Consider the following 17,580-nt stretch of genomic DNA (forward strand, 5'->3'; position numbering starts at 1 on the left):
CTGTCGAACTGATTTGATGATGGAGACAGGAGGTGCCCATAGGAACTCTGTGATGAAACAACGCAACCTACTTGTGTTAGGGGTTTTTAGAATTGTCTCGATGAGTATTAGTTGTGAAAAGTACAGTCAGCGATAAAAGCTTGTACCAAAAATGAAATTTTTGCCAAAAACTTATTGACATATGAGGTGTCGTTGAATTCATCAGAATAGTGGCAGTATGTACCTATGTTTATATAACTTATATACATTTTGAAAATGACGACCGCAAATGGAAAAAATCGGCCAAGAGCATGTCATTCCATGCTCAGTGTAGGGTTTCGTAGTTACCATTCTGTCAAAATAGGCCAAACGGGGGCTATTAGTAAGTATCATAAGGGAGTACCTTTGCAGCGCTTTGTACATTACGTCTTTTTACTAAGAAAAGAAGATTTTTTGCAATAACTCACAAACGACTAGACCGATCATGTTTGCTATAGTTTTCATTGAAAGTATTTATTAAGCTCTTGTTTCACAATTTTTTTTTATATTTTTTGGACCCGTTGTTCAAAAGTTAGAGGGGGAGGGACACATATTTTTTTTCTTTCGGAGCGCATATTTCCGAAAATATTAACTAAGTCAAAAAATGGTTTTAGGAGACCCTTATTCATTTTGAAAGACCCCACACTATCGGGACAAAGCAAAAGAAAACTAAAAAAAAACTATTACACATTAAAAACGTTTTTTTTGTACTTTTTATATTACCGTTCTGTTGCAATGTTTGATTTATGTATCCATGCCAAATTGCAGCTTTCTAGCACTAACGATCACGGAGCAAAGCTTCGGATAGACAGACAGACAGACAGACAGACAGACAGACCTGGCGAAACTATAAGGGTTTCTAGGTGACTACGAAACCCTAAAAAGGGGTTACTCTTACCATAGCAATATGAGTATCAAATGAAAGGTACTAGTGAAAAGACCATTTCAAAAATATATATTAACCACTAAAAAGTCTATGTTTTGTAGGCTGGCGTCAGTAGGTAGGTACACTTTATCTATAGAAACTGTTTTTAATTTCAATACACATTACTAGTTCACAAATAAAGTATACTTTTTTACAATCGGTACAAAAAGTTTTGCTCCTTTTAAAGTTACTCTAAAAACACCTTCGTTTCATAAGTTTCTTGTTCCTGAACACATACCATCTCACCAATCTCATGGGGATACAACATCTCCCCGGTGGTTTCTTCTTCTTTGTACAGGTTATGGGACAGGCGTAGCATTTAGCCACACTCTCAAGTAAGTTCATAACGCAACATTTAGTCGTGCAGGCGTGCATGTTGGGACCCATGCGCATGCTGCCATTCCACGTCGGGAATGGCATGGTGCAGGTAAAAGCATTAGCAGCAGCATTAAAAGCACAAGGATCTACAAACCTCTTGTCCACAATAGCCCTTTTACACGCACACTTGCAATTCAAATACACTTCTTTTATAAACGAATCTGGTGTTTTTTTCATATCCTCCTTCGCTTCTTTAAGATTCCGTTTTCTGAACTCATAAATTTTCTTATCGATTTCTCTCTCTTTCTTTAACAGTTTCTTTTCTTTCTTATTAAGTTCTTTGAAACAGTTTTTTTTGTTCTTTTTTCTGCTCTTTTCATTAACCTGTGGTATAGCGGCGTCTGAGCAGCAAGTGCAGGGGTTCGGGCTTACTTTTATGTACGGACTAGCCATTTGCTTGACCACTTCTTGTTCTATCTTTTTTAATTGATCCTCTTTACGACGGAGATATTTGGAGCACGATGGACAATTAAAGCTTTCTGCAGGGGGTATCTTAGTTGTATCATGTTTTGCCATCTCCATATTTAGTATTGCTAGTTCATGTTCCCTCTTTCTGAGCTGAAATTCGACCTGTCGGACGGATCCGTAATCGTGTTTCCGCCCTCCATGTTTTCGTAGGTGCCTCTGGAGTTGGAACAGTTCTTGATCTTTCCTTATTAATTGAATTTCTTTCTCGCGAAGTAGTTTAGCGCATCTTTCACACGGTGTCGCTGTCCTGCCTGCACTTTGGCCTTGCGAACCAGGAGGAAAAAGATGTTCAAAGGTAATCGGTTTATAAGTCGGCCTTTTATATGGAGGGTATTTAGGCTTCTTTTCTATCTTTACCGTAATAGGACTGACTGTTACATTAGGATAGCAGCCATAGCAAAAGTTGTCGGGCAAAGCACACATTATTTATTTTTATGTATTAAAAAAAACGCTTGTTTTTTAATATTTTTTGTTACATTTTACTTATTTTAGTTATTTTTGACAATACTACTTTGGCATTCTGATTTTTTTATCCATAGAGATTTAAAAAAATCTAAAATTAAATAAAATCCATAGATAATATATTATAAAATAAATACATATAGAACATTCTATATGACAGGTGTCGTTACTTATATAATTATAAACTTATACGTTTCTACAGTACTTAAACAAAAAAAATAGTTGTACTTCGACGTCATACGCAATTACGCATCAAGCAAGCGTCAAAGAAAATATTCTCACTAATTCCGAGGTACGTAGAGGAACCACCACCACCACAAACCCCAACTTGGAGCCTACGAGAAAAGCAAGGGATAACTTAGGGTGCCACATGGGGTGCCACGTCGTCAGGAAAATTGCAGGAAACGATCGATGATAGCCGGGTCCACACAGAGCGAGCATACACGCAAGGCAATTTCCTCGCGCACGCGAAACGGCCAGTGTAGTTTAGACGTGCCTCAGCCGAGGAAACGCGCGCGAGGCACTGCCTCCTGAGAAATCGCCTCGCGAGTCGCGCGTATGCTCGCTCTGTGTAGACCCGGCTGATAACATAAGATGGATAAAAACTGAGTGTGAGAGGCCTCCCTCTCCCTCAATGCTTTTAGACTAGGATGCCTCCATCCTAAGCATTTAGCATTGCATATCTAACGCCAATCGAAAAGTAAATATGTATGCGGATGACAGACGCGAACCAAATTCATGTTATCATTGCTATACATTTTCTAAATTTTAACCTTGGCTAGATCCAGTGCGTCCTCGTATTTCTATACGTATGTAGCTCAGACACAGAAGGGAAAAGCTTCACTCCTTGCTCTACCGACCTTCTGTAAGGGTCGGTTGCTCCAAACCGTCTGTCACCGTTAAAGCGTTCGCTGAATTGACGTTAATCAATCTGTTAAAACTATGATACAGTCGCCTGCAATAATATGTTACTCTTCGAAGGCCGCTAAAATATGATTGCAGGTGACTGTACAAACGCAGAGTTAAAAGTGACGTTGACCTTACCGTACTGTAGGTACCTTGGTAGGTGTATGTTTTGCAAAAGTTAAGTGCTCGTACGTGGGTCCTCAGAAATGGCAGCAGGAAGGTAGGTTCCCAAGCACCCGCGGCAACGGGTCAGGGGGCAGGGAATATCTATATTGGCTCTAGCTTCGCAAATTCTAGGATGTGGGAAGTCTTGCTTTGGATACGTCTATAGCCTGTGTTTACATTAACTACATAGAGCAGTAGAAATTATCATTAGGGTCCAAGTATTTTTTCCAAGTTGCTTTCACTGAACTGAAAATAACAGATAATTATAAATTAAAATAAATGGGCGTTTTCAGAAATAAATATCGAAAACCCGATTCTCATAGATCCCGGTGTTTTTGGGTTCTTTCAACTCAGAATCACTAGCATATTCAATTCTGATGATAAAATAAAATGTCCCTAAAATTTGTATGAAAATTGTACATTCCACTACGTCACGCACATACAAGTGAAAAAAAATTTCATACTAAAACGTGACGTAATGGAATGGACATTTTGGGACATCTTTTTTTAATGGTGGGATGGAGAATGCTGTCGATTCTGAGTAGAATGAGCCCAAGAACGTCCAGATGTGAAAGAATCAGGTTTTCAATATTTATTTCTGAAAACGCCCAAATAGGTGTATAAATTGTGGAGTTCATTCTTCATTCATCCATTCACAAGTATTTGTGAAGGTAGGTTTATTATTATTAAGCTACGTAAATTAGCGCATGTCTTCGATTTACCCCAAATAGTAAAGTAAGTATTTACCCGTAAAATATTTTCAGCATACGTAGAAATACCTTGTCCGAGAGTATCAGTCAACCCTTGAATGCAAGTATTTTCTTCGCAATAAGGAACACCATTAATAATGTGAAAACCAACAGCTGTTTTCAAATTTGATGTGCAATAATTCGACATGCCAACGAACAAAAGTTGCATCTCAATGCCAGCATGCATAAAACTGCAGTAAAACAAAATTTATCGAAGCTGTTACCGCATCCATACATTTCCTGGATCGATCGGAGGTCAGCGGCACTGCGCTCACGCTAGACCATGGTTGCCACAAACTTATTCACAACTATTTCTCCGACTAGTATTACTAGGTCTTTACATTTGCAGAAAGCAAGCGTGATCGGAAGGCAGCTTATAATGGTCCGTATGATCGGAGAACTGACTTTAGGAGCTCGAAGTTAGGTCTTGCGCAGAGTATGACCCGCCGTAGCCGCGCGCGCACGTATCGTGCAATCGCATCGCGCTCTAAAACAAAATACAGTGCGCGTTGAATTAACTTGATCAGTGACGGCTCCCATCTCCCAGGTATTTTTAGATCAACGCCTCCAAACAGGTTCTTCGCGAAAGTGATACCGGTTAGTACAAAAATTTTTCTAGAACGACTTTTATAAACAATTTGCGAATGTGAAGTTTGCAGGCGCATCGACCGGTTTTATTTTATTTTAGCGTGTAAAAGTTGTAAAACATTTGTTAAGCGAAGTCAATAAACTCTTTGAGCACTTAAGTCACAAGTGAAGAACTTTTTTGCGGGGCATACTTAGTTTTGGTTTGCAATTTTCGCGGTCCAAATCACGTTTGTTGTATGGAAGCACCACTTCTATATTTCTTATTCTTCTATGTATCTTATTCTGTTTTTAGTATTTGTTGTTATAGCGGAACTGCAACAGAAATCATCTGTGAAAATTCGCGGTTCATGAGATGCAGCCTGGTGACTGACAGACGGACAGACAGACGGACAGCGGGGTCTTAGTAATAGGGTCCCATTTTTACCCTTTGGATACGGAACCCTAAAAACGACATTTCTGAATATAAATATAAATATGTGATAAATATAAATAACAAAAGCGAAACAATTCGTTATTAACCACTTGTCTTCGTATGATGAGGATCCTGCCAAATTTTTAGTTATCTTGTTGCATTCTTGTCGAGAACAATGTTTTTTGCTCTTGTGCATCTCAACTTATCGGTTCAACCAACCGAGCTTTCCACCTTACCAAAAGTTAAGATAAATAAATCTTGCTCTACCTACGCCATCGGAACAAAACAACCCTTAGTTTAGTCATAGATCTAACTCATATTATGAGTATTATCACAAATGATCTCTATTATTTATCAATAAAAATTAACTCAATTAAAAGTTAATGAGCCATTACTTAATCGATATTTTAATTGACAGGTGAGAGACTTACAATTTATTACAGGTCAATATCTGACTAATACGAATTAAAATTATCGGACAATGACTTAATGCAGTTAATGATTAGATATTCGATAACTACATCCCCTAATAACACGTGTACCAAATTTGTATTATTACCATTTGTAGAGTCCAGAAAAAAACAATAAGAGTCCATTTCTAGGTTTTATTTAGGTAGGTACCTATCTTTAAAGTTATCTTAAAGCAATAACATCTGCAATTCAAGAAAAAGGCAAATTTTACTCCTGCAGTTTATTTAAATTCAAAAGTTTTTACGGACATTAAATGTACAAAGGCAAATTATCTTGAGTGATGTTTTAAAATTCTGGAATGTCGAATTAATGTTTGTGTCAAGATTTCTGCAGGTACCTACCTCACCGATATCGCATGCAATTTTCGTTACATTTAGTGACATTTTATCACATTCGCTGCGTTACGGGAAGCATTTGGCAGTATTTGACTTCCCGCCGGTGCGGCAGCTATCTGCGCTTGTCTTACCCCCGGTGCGGCGGTGGTTTTTCTATGTTCCCGTGTGAGTAAAAAAAAGATGACTATACTCCCGATATACTTACTTCAAGTATATTCTATTTCAAAAGAAAAAATGTACGGGAAGTATTTTTGCGTAACGCACTGAAAGGTATTTTTTTTTCTTTAGCGCGGCACGGGTACTATTTGTCCGTACTCCATCACCCCGTACCGCACCGAAAGGAGGGTACGCAGCGCTCAGATTGGTCATAGTGCTGCGCATTGTTCACGTTTCCGCGTCGATACGACATTTTATTAATGCGACAATTCAAGACTATGACATCTATAGATATTGAAAATTACCTACTCTAAAAGACCGACCCCTGTTTATAATTATATGAGGATGAATAATATTTGTTTTGATTACGTACAGACACGACGATGATAGTAAATATTTTGTCGATTATAAAAGTCGTTATCGATTCTTTAGTATCCCATCACTAGCGTTATATACGGCCTGTGCGGCAAGGGAAGTATATTCCCGTAAAATTAGGGGTTTTGCAAAATGCCTATATCTTTTGGAATTTTATACAGATCCGCGGGCGACGGCAGCTGTATATACACAAGGATATAGTCTATTGATCTGAATGACTTTTAGTCCAAATCGATTACATTCCAGGTCTGTAGGGCCCTTTAAAGTCAGGACATGGTACGGGAAAATGTAGGTCGTGCCGCAAATCTGGCTTTCTCAATACGGGAAGTATATGACTCGTAACGCACTGGCAGTAAGTTTGGGTTTTGCGCTGCCGCACCGAATGTGTTATGGATTGTTGCACCTCATTAGTCATCAATAGTTAATACTGTCGTCGTACCGTCGAAAAGATTCCACATTGAGATGGAAACATTACAGAAACTTTACATATTTTTGTCATTTTTCGTTACCGAAATTAAAGTTTCCTTTACTTGCTGTGATTTTTTCCGGAATTTTTTCGAGAACTTTTTTAACTTTTTGGAAATCTGCAGTCCTCAATGTATCGAAAATTGTATGCAATTATCGGTGATGTCTGTAGAACCCATAAATGCTAGTACCTGTACCTACCTACATAATGTATTTTCATTTGTTTTTAGTATCCTGATGAGATGGCGCGGTACCAGTTTCTTTGTTTAATCGCGGCAGCTGCATTCGGTAAGTTTTTGTTCTGTTTCTATAAATGCTACCGATCATTTATCATAACATAAGGTACCTACGTATGCTTGCTGTCAAACTTTTATGGTTATCTAAACCAGTAATCGGACAAGTCTATAAATTTTGGGACAATAGGATTACAACTTTGTTTCATTTTAAATACCTAGAGAAAATAGAGAGCGTTTATTCGAGGTTTTACGTGTATACATTCTTACTTACCTTCTTACATTTTCTATAACTTTTATGCTATATGTGCTCGTCTAATTAGTTTGACCAATAAGAGTAGAAGAAGTGTATACTTGGTACCTAGTTAGAACCCTAAATGGCATAACAATCACAGAGCGTGACTATAGGTATATACAATGCTAAGTATTAAGTAATATGTAATGGTGATAAATACTCTCTAATTCGCCCTATCTAAATTACACTCAGATTATCACTATTTTAAAATTATAATTTTATTCATACATTCCTATGCATCGACTTAAAAGAAAATGTAAACCTTGTAGTAATCTTATCACTGAACAGAACATTAGAACAAATTATCCGCGGTCTTTGCCCTGTCTACATTCAGAAACAAAATTTCTTAACCAATATAATACCAATCCAACGTAGACATCATCAGAGCGCACTTGCACATGCGGTTGTGCATATTAACATCCATTTGCATTTAGCAAACTGCCTAATTTTCGTCGCGTTTTTGTTTTATGACTTAGTTACAGATGTGCAAGCTGTGAAAAGTTATTAACTCAGAATTTTTACAGAAAACAATAAACTTTCATTTTACAAATGGAAAATTTATATACCCATACAAAAATTTGAAGTTTTTGAATAAAGTTTACGAGAAAGAGACTACAGGAGTCTTCACCGAAAAAATGCCAAAGCTCGTCTTTTACTTACGCTGTTTTTTGCTTTAAACACTACTATCATGAATATAACCCGGCCACCTATTGAAAACACTCATTCAATTTATTATCTTATCCTCGTGCAATAAATTCCAAATTCAAAATGATTTTCCAGTGTATATTACGGCTGTTAATACACGTTAGAGAACACGAGAGAGACGTCGTTACGTCACTTTGATCTGGTAAAGTGACTCTGCAACTCTAATGACTCGATTATCGGTATCTTCTGAGAACGTGGGCGTGATTCATACAGCAGCCGTTTCCTGTTCGATCGGTCACAGTAGACTGTGCCCCCCACTGTCATATTGGGCAAGCCGCTACCAATAAGTTACATATATGTACACGATGGCTAAAAAATAACTACATTCCTGTTGCCAGGGAGGTTTTGGGATTATACTGAACAACTTTTACTATGGGACCAACCCCGAAATCGCGAAAAAATTTTTTACCACCCTTCCATAGAAAATGGACGGGGTTGGTTGGTAGGTACGTCCCATAGTAAAAGTTGCTCAGTATAATCCCAAAACCTCCCTGGTAACGGGAATGCAGTAATTTTTTAGCCACCCTGTATAGTTCATATACAAAAGGTTCTAACCTAAGCCACTTATAGGATATAACCAACGGAGACGCCATGTCTAAAATTTTCGGTACAAAATAGTCTGCCGTTTTTTGCGGGGGGGGGCACATCAAATGTATAGGTACGTCATGTCAGATAAACGTCAGTCCATACATATGGTTGACATGTGGTTGACCATTGGCCGCCTATTTTCGACAGAGGGGAACGCCTGTTAATGGCGGCTCCATTGTTAATTACTCCGAGCTAAGGCACGATATTGCAAAACAAATGATGAACAATTTTGATACAGCCCAAAATTTCATGTGATTAATTAGGACCCTTTTTTTAAAGTCACCCACGGACCTAGAAATATTCTATTTTGCTTGCCAATTTATGGTTAACTTTTGAGAAAAACAGCTTCTGTTTTTGTGCGTATGTGTTGGACCCCTTTAATTTTACTAACCCGTGTACTGCTAGGGAGAAATTATCGCGAATCTTGTGCCATGGCGATGACCAATGCCAAGAATAATTATATTTTCATCACAATTATTTAGGTCTACTCTATACTTGTAAAGGACTATGCTTTCGGAAAATGTTGTAGTACCTACATATTTTCTTCTATAAGTAAATTGTATTTGTAGGCGATGTAAATGTGCGCTTATATTTAAAGCACGAGTTGTTTATTAGCCCTCACCCTCAGACAATGCCCTTTTACGGAAACGATCATGGACGGATCACGTTTCCCCTGGGCAACGACAAATGTCCGAGGCACGACAGCCATGTATGTCCCTCTTTTAAAGCTGGTTGCTTTCGTCGACGTCCTGATTAACGTCGCTTACAAAATGCATTGCTTCTGGACCAGTATAAGTAGTAATTATCAAATAGATTGCGTACCTACGGTGACGACAGATGTCACATCAGTACAATTTTGCGAAATTTTGAGTTTTGAGGTTAAAAATTGTTTGGAGACATCTGACATCGAACTTAGATCACACCTGGCGCTCAATTACTCTTTTCACGAACTGTTAAAAGTCAATCTTTATTACTATGAGACATAGGGTGGAAAGTCGTGTAAAATGTTTTAATAACAGTTATATAAAATTGTCCCTTACGACGCGTGATCTCGCCAGAGGTCACACCTCAGTCAACTATGTTTATTTACTAGCATGTACCATCTTCCACGCTGTTAACTGATCTTGATCCTTATTTAAAGTACATAAGATCCACCGATGGTCAATGACAGTGTTGCTGTTTGTAGGTAAAGTTACATTGTATTAGACATAAATTACAGAACGTACGAGCGGGATCAATGTGTTGTGTAGGTAATAAAGTTCAGGTACGTACATTTTACGTTTTATTGCTTTAACATATAAATTGTAGACTTTCTTAAGTTTTGTTTTCAATTTTATTTATGTCTAGTGTAACAATAATCAAGATTGATTTCATTTACTCTGGATTCGAACTACAATGATCAAATGATTATGTATCAAAGCCAAAGGAAAATATTTTTAATGGGAAAAGTGAAATGATTGTACTTAGTTATAATTTTTAATAACATTTTGTAGAAACGTATTTTTGGGCCACTTGATGTACTAACGCTGAACTATTTATGTACTTACGGTCAAGTGTAAAAATATGGGCGTATACAACTTACCCAAAAATATGTCCCATAGTTCTTAATTCGCTGATATGGCATAAGAGCTATGGGACATATTTTTGAGTATGATGAGTGCACCCATATTTTTACACTTGACTATACATACCTATTTTATAATATATCATAGCATTGGAGCGGGTGCCCAAAATAGTTGACTATATATTTATGATATGATATTTAGTTGTACATAAATATATTTCATGACTTCATGTTATGCGCGCTCGTAAACGTCACATTAATATTTTAAAGCCTGTAGTTGCTGCTCTAACCCCATGGGGTAACATAGCGCGTGTTAATAAAACACGAATGTATGAGCGTGCACGTACGGATTTATAACACGCGAAGTACCGCTGGAAAGTACAGCATATTAGTACATAAGTACCTACTTATACTTACACAAACATAGATCTATCACATGATATAATAATACATATAGTAGACTCTGGCCACTTTAACTTTGCTTAAACACCATTGCAGAGCATACTAAACACCATTGCAGATCGATGGCAGGGGCGCTTCCAGGAGCACTGGAACCGTTTGCATTTCTCACTAGGTTATGTATGATTGTTTTTTTTTCTGTGATAAGTATATGTATGTATTAATTGTACTAACGCTAGCTCTAAGTTATTTTTTTGTTAATAACAACTATGGACACTTATGTTTCCGAAATAAATTATTATTTGAATTGAATTGAATTAAACTTGGCAGTATGTATAGCAAAAAACTACTTGACACAAGACTTGGTATGAAAACTTAGCGTGGTCCGACTCTAGGTTGTGGTATATTTTATATTTTCGCTTGCAGCCTCAAAATATGATTAAAGGGGCCTATTATTAGAGGGAGCTGAATCTAGTACCGCCGTACCGCCGATTTGCACGAGATGTGCTACAATATCTAATGAATCACACCATAACTGTACAATATATGAACACTATATCTACCTACTAAATATAATAGTCAAAGTCAAACTTACATACACTTGGTGACGCAAACAAGTGAAGTAAGCCTCATTCACAGCATGGCTGAGTCACGCCATTATATTCTACTCTACTACGACAGACAGAAATTATTCACGCTTGTCCGTTTTGTCCGAGATCAGATATTTATTAGCATGTTTGGAATAAACCATTATGGAAATACCCGGCCGTAATAGCTTTAATAGCCTTTTGAGCGAGTATAATAGAGATTAGAGCACAATTATAAAACATAGTAGTATTTTAATGGTCCTATAGTAAATTTTGAGATGTTTTGGAATAGCGTGACGTGAACCGTGAAGGTTGATGAACTAATGATATTAAGTTATGTTGGCAATGAATTTAAGATTTCTATGTATTTAAAGAACAACCACGAATTTAATCAAATTTAAACTGTCGTGAGTCATACTATCTACTAACATAAAGCTAATTAGTCTTACGACTTTCGCCGTTTACGTAGGTACAGACCCTATAGGTACCTAATAGATATTATAGTTATCCGCTTGGCTGGGCATGGGCAACAGACGATCTTTCGGTTAAAATTATAACTTTACCCTCATATACCTGTATGTAATTTTTTGTGAGTACGTATGTATGCGTGTTTCATTATTCATTAATCACGTCTTGATCTTTAGTTCTTTTACGATGATATCACCGGCAATCGGAAAATAAACCCGCAATTTATTAGGTACATTCTACAATTAATCGTTCTTAGTAGTTAATGTGTCAAGGGTATACCAACGTACTTTCAAAACGCATTCGGTTACAAAATAAAACCCATATTTCCCCAAACTACGTACCTACCTACAAGTAAATATCTACCCGGAAAAAATATGGATGACTCATTGCATCAAATAATTACTTATAAGTCTTATAACCGGTACGTATAACCTACCACTACCACTCTTTACAATACTTAGGGCCACTTGCACCAACCCACTAACCCGGGGGTTTTATTGACTATTTTTTAAAGTTGTGGATCCTCGCTTCCAGTACGGGCGACCTACAACTCTTATTATATGTATAGAGTTAGACCTTAAAAGACCCACTGACTACCAGTTCGCCGGATGATATCAGCCTGTCAGTTAAACGCAAAATTTGACAGCTCCGAACAACTGACAGGCTGATATCGACCGGCGAACTGGTAATCTGTGGGCCCCTTTAGACCAAGAAAAGTCCGCAACTACTCCAATCACAATCACACGCAGTGCAAGCGTCATTTTAACCCGAGGTTAACCGGTCAAACCTGGAGTTACCATGATTACCAGTACAATTTGACACTAGGTCAACGGTTTAACCGGTTAACCCCGGGTTAGTGGGATGGTGCAAGTGGTGCTTAGGTACCGTAAACCGGGGTTACTTTGATCAGTTTTAGAGTTTGGCACCATTTTTTGACGATCCTAATATACGTAAAAATATGAAATAAAAATATAATAATCGGTTTTTTCTCTTCTTTCCGCCTGCCAAATAAAAAAAAATGAGGACTTATATTTTTTTCATAAATAAATAAAAACAACGCGATCAAAGTTATATTGAGAATGGGGTTACTTTGAAACCACTAATTTTTTTGCTGACAATCTAAAGTAGACCCGCTAAAAAGCCCGTAAAAAATAAAAAAATAAAAATCGGTTAAGTATTTTTTAAGTTATTTATATTTTTAAGGTGTGGGGTTACTTTGATAACATACCAAATGATACAAATTAATAACTTGAAGCGCTTATTACATTATCTACTATAAATAACGTAGGATTTTAACTTATTATCTCACTTAGCAACTGATTTTTGAATTGCAAGCTTTAAGGTTTCAGTAAATTTGGTATGTGCACTCGGGTTTTTGATATGTTGCCTTTATACTTATTGTATGTTCTATAAAAAAAATTGTATGCTTTCGACGCGGCACGAATAGATCTTGAGCCCGCCACTAGGTGTGGCGTGCTCATTGAGTTGTTCTTCTTGGTATTTTTTGTAGTCTCGTTACCCGATATTTTTTTGTAATCTCTGGCATTGTTTCTATAAAAAAAACAATGCATATTTATTAATAGTAGAATTAATTAATACCCTGGTGGGCTGGTGGCCTTACGCACGTATAATAAAACACCTAAAGCAAAGACGCAGTATTAAATATAGCCAATTTCCACCCAGAAAGTTAATACCATACAATAGAAACGGGTAAAAGAATGTTTAAAATCAGATGAGCAGTTCCGGAGATCAACATTTACATACAAATTTATAATTCTACAACCTCTACCTCTTCCACTGACTCAGACGATACATATTTATTATTGAAAAAGATACATAAAAAAATCGTAGGTTGCCAAAACAATTCATGGTGTTACTTTAATATTTTGATCAATTTCACCACGTATAAGTGATCAAAGACACCCCGACTCATGGATTCCCCGGCTATGTGCACATGTGTAGGTTGTCGAATTCAGGTATTTTTTTATAAACTCACGAATAAACACTGATTAACCTAAGACACTATAAAATTACATGTATTTAATTATTGACACAAATACAGTTAAAGTTTTTCAACCAATAAAACCAGAAAGAAATGCGTATCCGCCATTAATATCTTTTTTCAAGACGAAATAATAATATTACACTCACATCCGGTTACTGGGCGATGAAGCAACTATCAGTGTTGCCAATAAAGAAAAAAATACTGCGAAGTTATTTTCCAACTCGTCAAAACAAGCACTTTAGTAGCGGAGGGAAGTCGTTATCAAAGTCGACCCGCAAATCAAAGTAACCCCGGTTTACGGTATTACTTATACATATTAATTAGCACCTACTTGCGAATTTTACTCATTGGTAGTCTGGGGCCAAACGGGAGCTCTAGGTCAGTCTCGGAGTAATTAACAATGGAGCCGCCATTAACAGGCGTTCCCCTCTGTCGAAAATAGGCGGCCAATGGTCAACCACATGTCAACCATATGTATGGACTGACGTTTATCTGACATGACGTACCTATACATTTGATGTGCCCCTCCCCCGCAAAAAACGGCAGACTATTTTGTACCGAAAATTTTAGACATGGCGTCTCCGTTGGATATATCCTCTAAGAGGTCTGTGGATTAACGTTAAAAATAAATCCAACACTTAGCTTAAAGTGAAACGTTACTAAATGCTTATCGAAAAAACAGAATAATGGCTTTCTCCCTCACACGGGCGCACCCACTCGTCTGACCCACTTAAGGCGAGTAAATTTACCTCCTATTTCTGGTATCTCAATATTATCTCTGTAAATAATAACATACATTAAGAGGAAAGTGGACGCTTCTCCATACAAACGTAGGTAGTCCTTATTTTCCTCCCTTCATTAACATTAAAACTATACAATATTTTTACACAATATATTAACTACAACTAAATATACCTTATTGACTTTTTAGATTTTTAAATTATTAAGTAAGGGGCTTCCAAAAATATGGTTAATTTTCGCATTTCATGGCGCTCCTAACTCAGTAATTAAAAAAAAAGTAAAAAGTCAAACTAAAAGGCAAAGCTATGGTTAATATTACCTACATCAATTTGTGTAAAAGTATTTTCCATTATTTGCAATATCCATAGAGGAAAATGGGGACAACGTTTGTCTGGCGAACCGGTCGTTAACTTTTCTCTTAAGTTCCATTAAAACTTGGCTCTTCAAGCATAACTTGGCATGTACAGTCGCCATCAGATATATCAGAACGGCCAAGGCGCTCACAAATATCTGAACACGCCTCTATTGTCAAGACGTTAGGGCGCGTGTTCTGATATTATGAACACCTTGGCCGCTCCGATATATCTGATGGCGACTGTACCTAAGAGGCTGTATATTTAACATTTACCGATAGTCGAATGTTTTGTTTACGCTCAATGGCGAAGCAAGAATTAAATTAACATTAGTTAGCCTTGACAATTGGTGGAACTCGTTTACCGGGATGGAAAAATTAATGTCATTTATCATGTTGCTTAGTTGACTTGTGGCGGTAAATATTTATTTAAACAATACTTCGAATTTTCCGTTTGTTTCTTTTTATAAAAATTACTATAGATTTGATTGAGTACTAATAAGTCGACGAAATACTACAAAAAATTTGAAAATTTCTAAAGGAAATATCTCGAAAACTTTTCAATTTTCTACGAGGAACTTTCGTTCCATTTGTTTCAAGAAATTTCCTGTTCACAAAATGAATACCTTAGGTACCTACTTTTTTTTCGTTAAATATTAACACCTTTCTTTATTTTGTCATTTCTGAAAACTTTTCAACTTTTTTGGAAAAATGTTTGGAAACATGTTTTCCTTAACAAAGAAAATATAACTAAGTATAAAAACTTTCGCAATTTGCACATTTGTAAATTTACTTTCCATTGTTTCCTTTAGTATTTTTGTTGAAAACTTTGTATTTTTTTATAATTCCTCTCGTTTCTTGCTACCTATGTCATAACTACATTCATATTCTGCCTGATAATAATGCTATTGATTTAAAACTTAACTAGAAAGCTTAACTTGCCTTAGCGAGCTTTATATAATGAATATAATGAATGCAGTGGAAAACGGAGAACTTTTGCGCGTACAAATTGACATTCGTTCTGCCTCGTTACAAAGAAATTAAATTTGAGATAACATTCTTCAAAGCGATTAGTAAGATTTCGTGGGATCGTTAACTTTTTTAACACAACCAATTTTGAGAGAATCCCATCTGAGGCTCTACCGCGAGCATCGAAATATGAAATTTCGTTATCTGTCTCTATCGCACTTGCATATTCTAGCGATAGAGAGGCCTGAGGCCGTACGACAATTATCTAGCGGTGCTGGTCGTTATACGATTTTCCGGCAATCAAAGAATGGTAGAGACGTTTTTAGTTAATGGCAGTGGCAGAGTAGGTACTTTTTCTTTCCATTATGGGAAATCCAGAAAATAAACTATTTGAGCAATTACTTGTTTCGTGTGTTCCAGCGCAGCATTGCTAAGCAATTAACATTAAAATCTGCTCACAAAAAAGCTAAGCTCACATGACAATAAGCAGAAGTTTCAAAACATACCTAATCCGTAGTCAAGTTATACTATAGTTACAGTTTCTCAAAGATTTTAGGTAGGTTCTTGTTGTTAAACTTTACTTAAACTTTACTTGCTTATTACTGGTAGAGCCCAAATGTACAGATGCACCCCCAGGGCTAAAGGACAGGACTCCTTATTATCACCATCATTGCACGCTTGAGGTTTCGAATCAAACAGTGTATTTTTTTCTATAAGTGACTTAATGACTCCTGACGCAGTTTAGGCTTGTAGCAAATACAGACAATATTGCGTATTATTTTCTATAATCGAAAGCCAAATATTTGATTACAATGTAGTCTTTAATATGTCCTTGGGTCCATAAATTACGTCATCGATTTTTGACGTTTTTTGACCCCCCCCCCCCCCCCCTATAATCATCCAAAAATCATGCTTCAAATTACCCCATTTCCTCCTACTTCATGCTACCGTCATCCGATCTCCAGACCCCCCCCCCCCCTAATTTGAAATGACGTAATTTATGAATAGCCCCTTGGTAGTGAGAAATCCTCTCCTGAATCAGGTTCGCCTGCACGCGGAAACGGCCGTCTTCCGGCAGGTGGCGCGCGCGTCGCCGTCGAACAATGGCTCTGGCAATCTGGATTACATTTATCTTTTTTATAGCGAGAAATGCCCATTTAAGGGCCATCTCAACCTCAACGCAAGTCAGCCTCAGCGCTATGGAAAATAGCGTCGCTGCGCAGTTGCGTCGATCAGCAGCCACAGAGTTGACTAGACGCCGACGCTAGGAAGACGCTAATGTGGGGTCTATCTTAGCCAAATACAACGAAGGAAGGAGGAGTGGGTGGAGGTTATTACTGTAATTAATTTAAACTAATTACTAGACTTTGGCCACGCTAACTTTGCAGTAAGCATACATATCCCTATAAGTAAGTTCCATAAATCCACGTAATACTTGGCATGAAAACTTAGCATGTGCCGACTTTATACTTAGCCGATTTTCATAATTATAGAGTTTATCAAATCGTCTTGTGGTTCGGGTGTCATAAGTGGGATATATTGAAACCGTCCTAAAAAGAAAGGAAAACCAAAAACAGGTTTACAACTTTTTATACTTCAGAAGATCAAAAGGTACGTACGGATGATCTGGGTACCTATTGTTTATCTTAAATGGGTCACTTTATTTAAAATTTCCATAAAGTCATCCGTTTTCACTGCTTTTGATATAGTGTATTTATTTTGTTGATCACTTCATTAACGTTATCATTGAACATACATCGAGAGTTACCTATCAAGGCAATAAATAATAAAAGCACCTATA

General features: G+C 37.1%; 1 protein-coding gene across 2 annotated transcripts in view; it reads left to right on the forward strand.

Moving 5' to 3' along the window:
• The first annotated feature begins 4,492 nt into the window (after positions 1–4,492).
• Positions 4,493–17,580, forward strand: part of LOC134792023 (uncharacterized) — a 99,210-nt gene continuing 86,122 nt past the window's right edge. The window contains exons 1-2 of one of the 2 annotated variants that reach the window (XM_063763143.1): positions 4,493–4,668; positions 7,104–7,161. In XM_063763143.1, coding sequence (XP_063619213.1) covers positions 7,116–7,161 — 46 coding nt within the window. In that variant the 5' untranslated portion in view covers positions 4,493–4,668; positions 7,104–7,115. The remainder of the gene's footprint in view (positions 4,669–7,103; positions 7,162–17,580) is intronic. The other variant, XM_063763144.1, reaches the window with a different exon arrangement.

The sequence above is a fragment of the Cydia splendana genome, chromosome 7, assembly GCF_910591565.1.
Source record: "Cydia splendana chromosome 7, ilCydSple1.2, whole genome shotgun sequence".
NCBI classification, from domain to species: Eukaryota; Metazoa; Arthropoda; class Insecta; order Lepidoptera; family Tortricidae; genus Cydia; species Cydia splendana.